The sequence below is a fragment of the Colius striatus genome, chromosome 1, assembly GCF_028858725.1.
Source record: "Colius striatus isolate bColStr4 chromosome 1, bColStr4.1.hap1, whole genome shotgun sequence".
Classification (NCBI taxonomy): Eukaryota; Metazoa; Chordata; class Aves; order Coliiformes; family Coliidae; genus Colius; species Colius striatus.
Window position 1 is genome coordinate 59868813 of NC_084759.1, and position 12198 is coordinate 59881010.

Here is a 12198-nt window from a genome sequence, read left to right on the forward strand (position 1 = left end):
TTTCAACATGAGTCCTTCCCATGAGCTACAGTTCTTGGTGAACTGTCCCAGCATGGGGTATCCCACAGGGACAGCTCTTCACACCCTGCCCCAACGTGGGTCATCCACAGGGAGAACAGTCCTTCAAGTACCGACTGCTCCAGCCTGAGTCCTTCACAGGATCACAAGTCCTGACAGCAAACCTGCTCTGGTGTGGGCTGCTTCTCTCCATGGGCTCCCAAAGTCCTACCAGGAACTTGCTCGAGGGTGGGCTTCTCACAGAGTCACAGCTCTGATGTGGGATCCTCTACAGGCTGTGAGTGGATCTCTTTCCCCGTGGTCTTCAATGGACTGCATGAAGGGGGCAGCCACCTCACTAGGGTCTTCAACACAGATCACAGGGGAGTCTTTCTTCTAGTGCATGGGCACTTCCTCCCCTTCCTTCTCCACTGACGTTGGTGTCTCCACAGATGTTCTCACATTCTCACTCCCTTCTGCTCCTGCTGCAGTTTAGCATCTGTGCAGCAACTTCTTCCCTTTTTCCAATACTTTACTCACAGTGGTGTTACCTCAGTCACTAATTGAGCAGGCCTTGATAAGCTGTGGAATCCATCTTATAATTGGCTGGCATTGGCCCTGTCAGCTACAGGGGAAGCTTCTGTCAGATATATAAAGAAGCCACCGCTGTAGCTTTCCCTGCTACCAAAAACCCTGGCCCAGGCAAAACCACTACAGATGCATAGTTGCAAAGTGAAATTGTGAGGATAAAACAGCATTTTTAAACTTATTTTTTCCCCTCCAGTTGCCCTGTCTTACTTTCTTCTTTGGTTTGCTGTCTACAATCTGGTCTTGTAGAAAGCTAGAGTCTTAGATGTATACCTTAGTTGTCATTTTCAACTAGGTTCTCTAAGACACTGTTGTGATATAAGACTTAGCTTCAGTGTTCTTAAGAGACCTCTCAGGTGTGGTTAATCACAAAAACAATTTCTGAAGCCTCTTTTTCTTGCATGTAGTGTTGTACAGTCTCTTTCAGCCATGATAACTCTTATCCCATCATTATTCATCTTAAAAAATTGCTGCAGAGGTCTTGTTTGGATTTTATCAGATTTGATCTTTTCTATCTCCTTTTCTGGATCAGCACTTAAGCTCCAGAATGGGAGTAGCTGCTAACAGTCAATATATCAGAGCCAGAAGTTGCCAGCACCTGAATCACAGAATCATAGAATGGTAGGGGTTGGAAGGGACCTTTAGAGATCATCTAGTCCAACCCCCCTGCAGAAGCAGGTTTACCTGGATCAGGTTGCACAAGAACATGTCCAGGTGGGTCTTGAAGACCCCCAAGGAAGGAGGCTCCACACCCTTCCTGGGCAGCCTGTGCCAGGGCTCCCTCACCTGAACAGTGAAATAGTTTTTTGTATGTTTAAATGGAACTTCTTGTGTTCCAGCTTCGTCTCATTACCCCTTGTCCTGTCACCAAATACAGTAGAAAAAAGGGATGCCCCAACCTCATGACATCCACCATTTATATACTTGTAAATATTAATAAGATTTCCCCTCAGTCTCCCCTGACCAAATAGCCCCAGGTTCTGTCGCCTTTCCTTGTAAGGAAGATGTTCCAGTCCCCTGATCATCCTGGTGGCCCTGCACTGGACTCTTTCCAGATGTTCTCTGCCCCTCTTCAACTGGGGAGCCCAGAACTGGACACAGGACTCCAGATGAGGCCTCACCAGGGCAGAGTAGAGGGGGAGCAGAACCTCTCCTGACCTGCTGGCCACATTCTTCTTGATGCATCCCAGGATGCCATTGGCCTTCTTGGCCACGAGGGTATATTGCTGGCTCATGGTTAGTTCATTATCAACCAGGGCTCCCAGGTCTCTCTCTACAGAGCTGCTCTCAGCTGTGGTGGTTCTTTGTGGTTTTTTTTTTTTCTTTTCTGGGTTTTTTTGAAGAATACCTTGCTTGAGTGAAGTAATTTTCCTGAATAGGAAAGCCAACAAGTTGTGGGACTGAGGTTGGTACTAACTATAGTTTGATTCTTTCCATGCAATTCTGTCCAATTCCTGGTGCTTGAGATGAACTACTTCTAGTCCCCAGTCCTTGGTTTAACTTTCACATCTCACCATCAGAAGAGTTTTTCTGCTAAGCTATTCTCTTCCCTCTGCTGTACAGGCATGTTCTCTGTGCTACAAAGGCTTATGCAAGACTTCTTGTGTTCTTGGAGTGTGCTCTAGTATACTCAGTTACTTCTGTGGAAAGGAGTGTGTACCTGTGCTTTTCCCCTCTGCAGGGATTTGAGTTCATTGTTTTATGTGCATTTACTAATATTACAAAGTTAAAACGACTGACCTGTAGTGGTCTAGCTTTCTCTGTTCTTCTTTCTAAAGACAATTACTATGTTTGGCCTTTATCGACCTTCACTTAACCTCTGAGGTTTCAAACACGAATGTAGCTAATTCTCTTACTGCCAAATCAGCACAGTAGGTACTGTTTAATTTATCAAAATACTAGTTTTAACCTGCTCTTACGTCTTTGTAAGTATGTGTTTGAGTTGTCTGTAGTTGACCTTTTCCTAATGAGGATGGAGGAACTGTAGAAGCATGACATTAAGAGCTTCTTGATGTCTGCTAATATCTCTATTGAATTGAAGATCAGCTTTCCCCCTTGATGTATGTATGCCATGGAATATTTTTTTGTTCCTACCTTGAAGTCCATGTTAGTTGTATTTCATGTGTTGACCTTACTTCCTCTAGTTGCTTTTGCTACTTGTTGTTTGAGATAATGGTAGTATTTGATGTCAATTTGCAGCTACTTCTCCTGTTCTTCCTTGGAGGTGCTTCTAATTTTTAAAGGACTTGACATTCTTGTAAGCCTTTTCTCCTTACATTGTCACTAGCGGGAATCCTTTTTTAACCCATGTTTTTATGTTCACTGTTGTCATTTTACTTATTTAGCTTGTTTTTTTCTATTAAACTTGTTGTAAGCATTTCTCTTCTCAACTAATATATGCTTGGTGGATGATGTTGTAGGTGGCAGAAAAAGCACTTTCATGTAATAATTCTTTAAGTATCAAAGTACATCATCACTGCATCCCGAGATTGGACTTAATTTGTTCCCCTGTCATTGTTGAAACAGGCGTATAATGCTGTTTAACACAAAGCTCTGAAGTTACGTCGATGACTAGTGGGTGTTCATGAGAAGCTTAATCTATAGAATCATAGAATCGTTTTATTGGAAAATACTTTAAGATAAAATCCAGCACTGCCAAACCAAGCTAAACCATGTCCCTCAGCACCTCGTCTATGCACTTTTGGAATATCTCCAGGGATGGTGACTCCCTGGGCAGCCTGTGCCAGCGCTTAACAACCCTCTCAGTGAAAAAATTCTTATTTCCAATCTAAATCTCCCCTGGCACAACTTGAGTGCATTTCCTCTTGTCCTATCAGTCATTACTGGAGAGACGAACCCCCACCTCACTACAGTCTCTCTTCAGGTAGCTGCAGAGTTACATGTAGAGTTGTACATTATATTTATGGATTGGTAGTCTCTATACTCTTGTGCCTGTGCTCTTTTTTGCTAGTCTTCATTAGACTGGTTGACACTTCTTGAGTTTAGAGTCTCAAGACTGAGATGGAAAATAGTTTGCTTCTGAGGATGTGTTTATTCTCCGTCTGTCCCCAGTCCAAGGGGAAAAGTCTTATCTGTTTGAAATGGTCGTACTAATGATCTGACTTATCCATAAAATTAAAAAATGTAGTAGTAGTTCTCTTTCAGGTATGTGCTTACACTGTAAGGATCAGAAATGTTGTCTGTTTCTCTCTCCCTCCCTGTGCACGTGTTTTCATTTTCCTTTTGAACCCTGTAACATCTTGCCTTTTTTTCAAATATTCTTTGCTAGTTGAGAAGTACTTTGAAAGGAGAGGAGTTTATTTTCATTCTGCTGTACTGTTACACATGACAGAGGGTAAAAGATTTATACTCCATAGACTTGTTAGATATTTGACAGCGTGGTGCTTTTTTTCCCCTCTTACATAAACAGCAGGGAGGGGTGAAGGTGTAGGCGGAGTTTTGTTGCTTACACTGCTGCTTCTATGTCTCACAGTAGAGAGATTTGGAGACTTAGTTTTGTGAGTTCCCTTGCAATGAAAAGAAAAGCAGTTGGCTAGAATGGGATGTGCTTGTTTAGCTACTGTCAGATGTTAATTAGAGTTTTAAAAAAATCATGTGAGTACTCGCTGGGTTTTATCAAAATGTAATCTATTTAAAGGGTGTGAGATTACACAGAAGGGAGTATAACTTTGAAAAATTAGGTCTGATATGTCACAAAATTTATTCTAATTCTTCACAGAAATGTGTGTCATTGCTGTCCAAGCCCCTCTTCTGTTTTGCTTTCTTGACAGATATGTCAGTATCAGGCTCAGTACAAATTATAGCCTTAGTGCTTCCCCTGTTGGCTATTCAAAATAAAATTGGCCTTTTCCCACACTGATTTTGTAAAAGTATAGTGGAAGAGTATCTGCTGTTGTGATTCTGTGGTATGTGAGAGGACAGCTGCACTTACAGCTTTTGATGGGGGCAAAAAAAGAAAACCCAAGAATGCTAGTTTTCTTCTCTCCAGTCATGTATGCTTTGAGAGATATTTTGTTATCTTACCAAGTGTTTTTCTACAATACTACAAGGGAGGAAGTGTTGGTACCATCCATGTTGCAGAACAGCGCGTGTTACAGCAATGCCTGAGGCAGCTTGAGAACTGGGAACAAGCTTAGGTCTGCCCTCACAGTGTTGAACTTGTAGTCCAGGGAGACAGAGCTTGCTTGTAGTAGCACTTCACTACTAGGAACCACGTTAGCTTTTGGTGTCTTAGTTGGCCCATCCTTCCTACCATACTGTAGCCCAGATCAAATCTTTGCATCTAGTTTATGCACCATGTAATGGCAGAAACACCCAATGATGTTCTTACAGCAGAAAGGTTGAACCGCTTTTGTAAAATATCCTGAAGGAGTGTTTTGTGGAGTAGTTTGAAGTACACTGTTGCATGAAAACAAATATGATACAAACTGTAGACATGACAGAAGATAGGTGAGAAATGACAATTAATTTTAAGGCAAAATAATTACTTGCATGTAAATGAAAATAGAATAAAACAAAATATTGGAAAAGATAAGTTAAATTATCCTTTAGAGCCACTTAGGTTCATAGAGGGTGAGATAACTTCCTTTTAGAGAGTTAATGGCACTTTATGTACTATGTAGGGAAAAATTACAGAAGTAATGTTCTAAGTTGTTTTGCATCTGCTGAGAATAATTATTTGCTGGAAGACTAATGTTAAGAAGCCTGTGCCAGCCTCACTCTCTATCCAAAGACTATCTGTTAAGTGAATTCGATCTGGTTTATCAGCAGCCATTGGACACTTCCAAGCACTATCAAGTGTTGCTGAGTGCAATTGAATATAATACATGGATCAGCAAAGAAACTGATAGTGGTAACTTAACTCTTGGTTTCAGTCAATAGCTCAAGTCTTCCAGCACTTGAGCAAATGATTGTTTGTTTTGGATTTAGTTGTAGGCTGTTTACGTTTCCATTGTGTTTTGAGTGTTAAGGTTAACAAATTCACATTATGACTGGGTGAAAAGCAGGGAGAAGGGAAGAATCTTCTGTTTTAGGAAACTTGATGTCTGGCTCGGGTTGCTGTCTTCCATTAATTTGAGAAACAAAGCTTTTATGTTAGAATGAGCAAGGTGCCAGGGTTTTGCTAATGTTACAAAAAGCTGTGGACCTGTAAGACCTGTACGTATTCCTAGTATGCTGAATGGGAGTGACATCTGCTTGAAATGTGTTTGCACTTGCTATATGTTTGCAAAAGTACTTTAGTGTTCTATCATGAAGGATGATAAATAATACTTTTGTTTATGCTAAGAAAGTAATTTCTTGTGTGCAAGACCAGGATTTTCTTGTGTATAATGCATTGTGCAGTAAGCTAATTGCAGCAAGGCTGTTTATTTCTCCTTGTGAAGCAAGGCAGTGCTTGGAGGCAGAATACCAGACATGATAGACAGCTGGACCGATTTTCTGTGTCTAATTCTGTGTTTCTACAATAGAAAGGGCCTTTGCATTTTAAAAGCTGGATATTGACTGTGGCTTTTCAGACAGAATTATCTGAATGTGTGACTGTTGTGTCCTGTCACATCTGAGTTTGGTTGTGTGTCTCTGGATAACCAAATCAACAGAATAGCTGGTAGTATGAACGACTACTTCAACAAAAAAACCCTCCAGCTTTCTTTGCCAGCTTAGGAGAAAAAATAGTTAGGGAGAGAGATGTATTTTTACACCCTTTAAGGTTATAAAGTAGCTGGAAGAAGGGCCAGATTTCTATGACCAGCCTACTTTCTTCAGATTAACAAATTCAGACATCTGTATTATGATAAAATTCAGTGACAAGTATTTACATTTTTCCTTAAATAACTGGTTTCTCCTTTCACAATGTTTAAATAACCTTTAGGTATTTGGTGAACCTGGAAGTTATTGTAAATTGTAGGATAAGTCAAGAGCTTCCACAGAGGATAAAAGCAAATTACTAAGTTTTATAAACTACGTTATTTTCATCATTCAGTACGAAGAAACAAATTGTCCCATAAATTAATAGCAATATGTATGAATATATAAATGAGTAGCTGTACATGTGACGTGACCTTAGGTGATTCTTTCACACTCGGTGTTTGATGACAAATCTGCTTGGGCTTATGGTTTGTTCTAAGGGAATGGGAGGAGTCCTGTCATTTGGAATTGCTTGACTGTAGAGCAGAGCAGATATGTACTTCAGGGCTGATGTCTGAGAGCAGCATCACTGTTCCCAGATGAATAAGTGCCAGGACTGATGTTTTTTGTGCTGTCTGCCGCCTTATAGCTGACTTGGGGGATGTGAGTGGGAGATATTAACCAAAAGGGTTTCGCTGTCATCTCTGAACATGGTAGAGAGAAATGTTTTTGCCCATGTTTGGCAGTTTTAAGACCATACTTTTATTTTTAGAACAGCTTTTTTGAAGGAAGCTCCAGTGTAGTACAGAGAAAATCCCCTTAAAGGTAATAACACTTGTGTTCTCTTGGGGCTTGAGCTGCTCCTTATGAAGTTTGCTAAAGACTCAGGTGCTGTTGGAACTGGAGACAAAAGGGTAGCCTGCATCTGTAGTCAGATTGCCTGAGTATCCATGGGGCAGCAACTGGGAAGCCTGAAGGAGCACTAAATTACCCAGGATAGCATCCAGCAGAGGCTATTCTGTTTAGGATGCTATTTCAGCTTTATTGTCCGTGGAGATTTCCCATAGCTTGTCTAACTGGGCTTCTAGAAATGCAGGTCTGTATCTGGGACTTGCATAATTTATTCTTAGTGGCCTGAAGTATCAGGTAAACTAGAGTTAAATTATTCATATATCATTATTAAGATGTGTTTGAAACAGGATCTTGCTTTTAAAATAAAGATAAAACTTTTATTAAGTATGTCTTCTTTATGGGTTTTTTTTGGTTTTTTGTCAATTTGCCATTTTATTGTATGAATACCAAATACTCAAATGTTTACTTGAAATTTGCGTGTTACACATGACTACTTATTTAAGACAACGATTGAAAACACCTTAATGTCGTGATAGTCTCACAAGCATTATCAGTTGATTTTTGCAAAAGTAAGTATGAGAGGTCAAAAAGAGATGCTCTAAGTCTTACTTGACGTTTCTCCACCGTACAGCATGATGCTTTTGATTGTTGATCCCCATATCTTTGCTCCTCTCTGATTTGGAGGAACAGCGGAGGAGGCTTTAGCAGTGTGTTTTCTGTACCTCTCCATTCTGGGAGTCTTGGATAACTCTCAGGAATACGGTTTTGATCTTGCAGATTGTACATTGTCCTTCCAGGAAGCATGTGCATCACCAATAGTAGATTAGATTCACTATGAGATTATAGGAAGGATTGCGTTGATTGTTATGATGGAATCTGTTCCCAAGTGCACAAGCATCTTTATTCTTTTGCTTCATTTAACAGTAGAAGATAATTTGTTTTAAAAAATAATTTGCTGGGATAGGCATCTGGTAAGTCACTCTGGTACTTGTGTAGTGTTTTGATTTCTGTTTCAACCCAACTGAGTGTAATGTCTCACTTCTGGTAGGTTCAGCTTTTGATTGTTTACTTGCTTGTACTGAGTTTGGTAAATTGATATTAAAACTTAATACTGCTTTTGTTTGAAAGTATGTATAGTGTTTGGAAATGCCTGATGGGTTTTTTTAATTGCAGTGTGTGATAGAATTTTGGTTTTGAAAGATAACTTTGGAAAAGCTAACTTTATTAACTGACTTTATGGTTCCAGGAAAAGGAGTTCTCTTTTTGCCTTCATTGAGGCTAAAGTTTTGTTCATTGTGAACATATGAACCATTTTAATTCTTCACCAATAATTTCAAGCATGAGTATGTATATTTCTCAGTGAAGCATTATTTTCCACTGTAGATAATGAGAAATATTTCAAAACAGTTTGTTTGACCTCTAGTGTTGAGCTATGAAATTGCACTCCATTGATCCAAAAATATCTTATGTTTCAGAAAAACCAGTCTCCCCCAAATCAGGTACATTGAAGAGTCCACCTAAAGGCTTTGATACATCTGCAATTAACAAAAGCTATTACAATGTGGTGAGTGATCCTTTTTCCTCCATATAAGCTGTTATATACAGTAGAACATCATTTAATTAAATGCTCTTACGTGCACAAAAAATGTCAGTCTTGTCAGAGCCTTAGTGCCAAAACTAGACAGGGGTTTTTGGCAAATTCTCATATTAAAAAAATAATTTTAATAGAGTATCATAGGTAGGTCTTCTTAAGCATGATGTGGAATTATAGTCTAAGTGAATAGTTGACGTTTATGTAATATATTAGGCTTGTTTTATTTGCCTTGCTAATTATTAATTTCCCTTTTCTCCCCCCTCCCCACCAATGTGCCATCAGTCTTCCTCAGTCTCAATTAGTTAATGAGATCTTGCTGTGTTAAAAGGATTAAAACCGTTTTCATAATTTTTGTTGAACTAGAGACTGAACATTTTGAAAGAATTTGCCTCCTTCGTATTCGTGCTTGTTAATCTACTCAATTATAACTTAGGGAATCTCTTTCTTACACTGTTTATACCACTTTTGTTGGGAAATCTATCCACAAGAGACAACCTTTGACACACCCTCAGCATTTCTTCACTTACTCAGACATCTTTAATAGATGCATACGAGAAACATAAGAAATCCTGTCTTTAAACAAGTGCTGTAACCATTTTGAGAATCCTTTATTTACTAGCAGTAGTAGATATGTTGGGGAAGTGAAAAGCATCTTACTGTTTCGTTAACTACTGCTCCCTGCTGGTGTAAAACCAAAACACAAGGGTTCTTTCCCTTCGCTTTGAAGCAGCTGTCATTGTTTTTCACTTGTCATTTTTTAGAAGGGATCATAAGGCATTGTTCTGTGCTTTCATCTTTTGTGATTGTGGCATGAATAACCTGGAAGAACAGAGCTGTTTTGTGGGTAGTTTCCTACTGGAAAACAATGAAGCAACCTTCCTCCCCGCCAGCTTGCGTGGCGCCTCGGTTGGTAGCCATAATTTGATAGCAAAGGGAGAGCTGCAATTCTTTGGCTGTTTATCGTACACTGGCTAGTCACAGGGGAAAATACATGTGCAGTCAAACCTCCCTTCTAAACGGCAGGAAGTAAGGATCTTACTGTGGTACATTGAGCAATAAAATGTCAGATAGTTTTTCATGTTATTTTTCTTTTCCACCATATCTCTTAATTTTCTTTTTTTTTGAAAGCTGCTGTAGTGTGTAGTAGCAAATATGTCTTCTCAGATATTGTTTTAATGCTAAAGTTTGTTTTTCAATACAAGTGAGCTGAAGTGAAAGCGAGAGGATTTAGTTCCTTCACTGGGCAGAACACTGCTCTTACTTAAGTTTAATTGGCAACTGTGTTGGATTTTTAATGAAAATAAATTGGCAGATCTCTTCAACACCAGTCCTTCAGATTTTTTTCAGGGGAAGGGGAGTGTGTATTTGAGTTGGTTTGTTCGAGTTTTAGTATTCTTTTTGTTTAAAGTCAGTGGTCAATACATTTCCCTGATAGATCTTAACATGATGAAAAGTAAGAACTGTAGCTGTTTAGTTTCAGCTTGAGTAAAACTCCAGTTTGATTGTGTTGAAAATTAGTTGAATCTTGTGCTTGCATGTTTTAATTGATAAGAGTAATACAGGAATTTTTGGGGTTGATAGTGTACTTCAGTGAAAATAATAGGAAATAAATGTTTGAGTTTGCCTAAAACCATAGTTAAATTATAAAACGCCCTATAATTTTGAAATATCACCTTTGGCTTGTGTGCTTTTTATGATTATTCCCTGGATAACCTATTACCATAATCTAGGGAGACTCAAGTTATTATATGCTTTGGAAATAGATAGCCATAGCTAGGTTTTTAAGTAGTTTGTTGTCCTGTTTTAGGCCCATCAGGGAACAAAAGACCATGATTAGCCTCAAGTACCAAAGACCTGAGGATTGCCAAAGGGCAGGGAGAGCTTAATTGCTGCTTAAGGTTCAGGACAGAACAGAGCAGGCTCCTCGGCTTGGGGAAGAAAACAGAAAATAATTTAATCCAACACCAACTAAAACATAACCTTAAAACCCCACAACATAACCAAAATAAAACAACACAGAGTAGTACAATCATGAAGAGTCTGACCAGCCCTTTAAGAACACCTTGTCCCCACCCCTCCCCTCTTCCTGGGCCCAGAGCCCTGATCCTGGTGTTTTTACCTCCTCCCCCCATGAATGGCCCAGGAGGGCAGGGAGTGGGGATTTCAGTCAGTCTGTATCTGATAGCTTCTGCCATTTGTCCCTCCTCAGGGCAGTGGGCTCTGCACCAGTCCTCTCTGCATGTCCATGGGGTACCTCACACACAGGGCAGCTCTGACGCGCATTTATTCCAAAGGCTGCAGCTCCTCTCTGCCTCTCGTGTGGGTCTGCTCTGCGGCTCACAGGCTCTCCAGCACGGCCTGGGCCATGGCTGTCTCCCCACACAGTCCCTCGCCCGTCCAGGTGCACTCACATGGAGCTGCTGGTGGCTCTCAGTCCTGCCATGAGCCTGCATGGGTTGCAGGGGTACAGCCTGCATTCTCACCACAGCTTGCAGAGGGGTCTCTGGTCTATTGCTTCTCCTTCCTTCTTCCTTGTCTGACTGTAGGATCCTTGTGGTTGACTCCATCTTGTATCACTCTTACACCTGCCAGCAATTCAAATTCCCCTCCCTAAATAGTGATCGCAGAGGCGCCAGATTGGCCCAGCTGGGCTGGAGGTGGGTGTGAACCCAGGAGCCAGGAGAGAGTCCACAAACTCTTTACCAGATCTTCACTGCAACCCCTTCCCCCTGTTACCAAGCAAAAGCTGCTCCTTGCTAAACTGACATTTGTTTAAAAATATAAGTGGTGAGACTGATGACCATCATAACCTGCTTTTGGAATCAGGTTATTTTTCAATTTACTGCAATATTATTGCAATTTTCCTGATGCACTAAACTGATCTAATAAGATTTCCCATTGCTAGCTATTTATTAACTATTGATGATAAATTATGTTGCAGAGGGTGGGATGGGGACAGGACACAACAGAAATGACTAGCTCATATACTAATATGTATAGTGAATGAGAATACTGGCCTTAGTGTTTTTAATTCTCTCTTCTATTAATCAGATAATTGTTTTGGTTTCACTTTTTTCCATGGTGTGACAAATATCCCTACTGCTTGTTTGTTGTTTTTTTTTAAGCTCACCAGTTTATTTTCTTTAGAGAATGAGAAGCTGTGCTGTAGTGTGTGCTTTGTTCCAGAGAACTAAGGTTTTACTGTTATGCTTAAAACCTAAATGAGATTATCCTGTATCCAGATTTTCTTAAAAAATACTAAGTGCTTCTCATGGCAATATCACTATAAGATAATTGGTTTTAATAATTATTAAATATGTAATGATTTTTACTTGTAGGTTAAGACAAATGGCAGTGCCATTCAGTGAAGTGAAAACAGTTTAACTTGTGAGTTGAGTTTTTGTTTGGTCTTAATACATAAGATGCAGACCTGACCTTGTGCTAACAAATAAAGGAGGTCTGGTTGGGGATGTGAAGGTTGGCAGCAACTTTGGCTGCAGTGGCCATGAGGTGATAGAGGT

General features: G+C 40.0%; 1 protein-coding gene across 2 annotated transcripts in view; it reads left to right on the top strand.

Moving 5' to 3' along the window:
• The window catches only part of ARHGEF7 (Rho guanine nucleotide exchange factor 7), a 124349-nt gene that overhangs the window by 53008 nt on the left and 59143 nt on the right, over positions 1-12198 (top strand). For both annotated transcript variants that reach the window (XM_061996819.1, XM_061996825.1), the window contains exon 6: positions 8559-8647. In XM_061996819.1, the coding sequence (XP_061852803.1) occupies positions 8559-8647 (89 nt within the window). The remainder of the gene's footprint in view (positions 1-8558; positions 8648-12198) is intronic.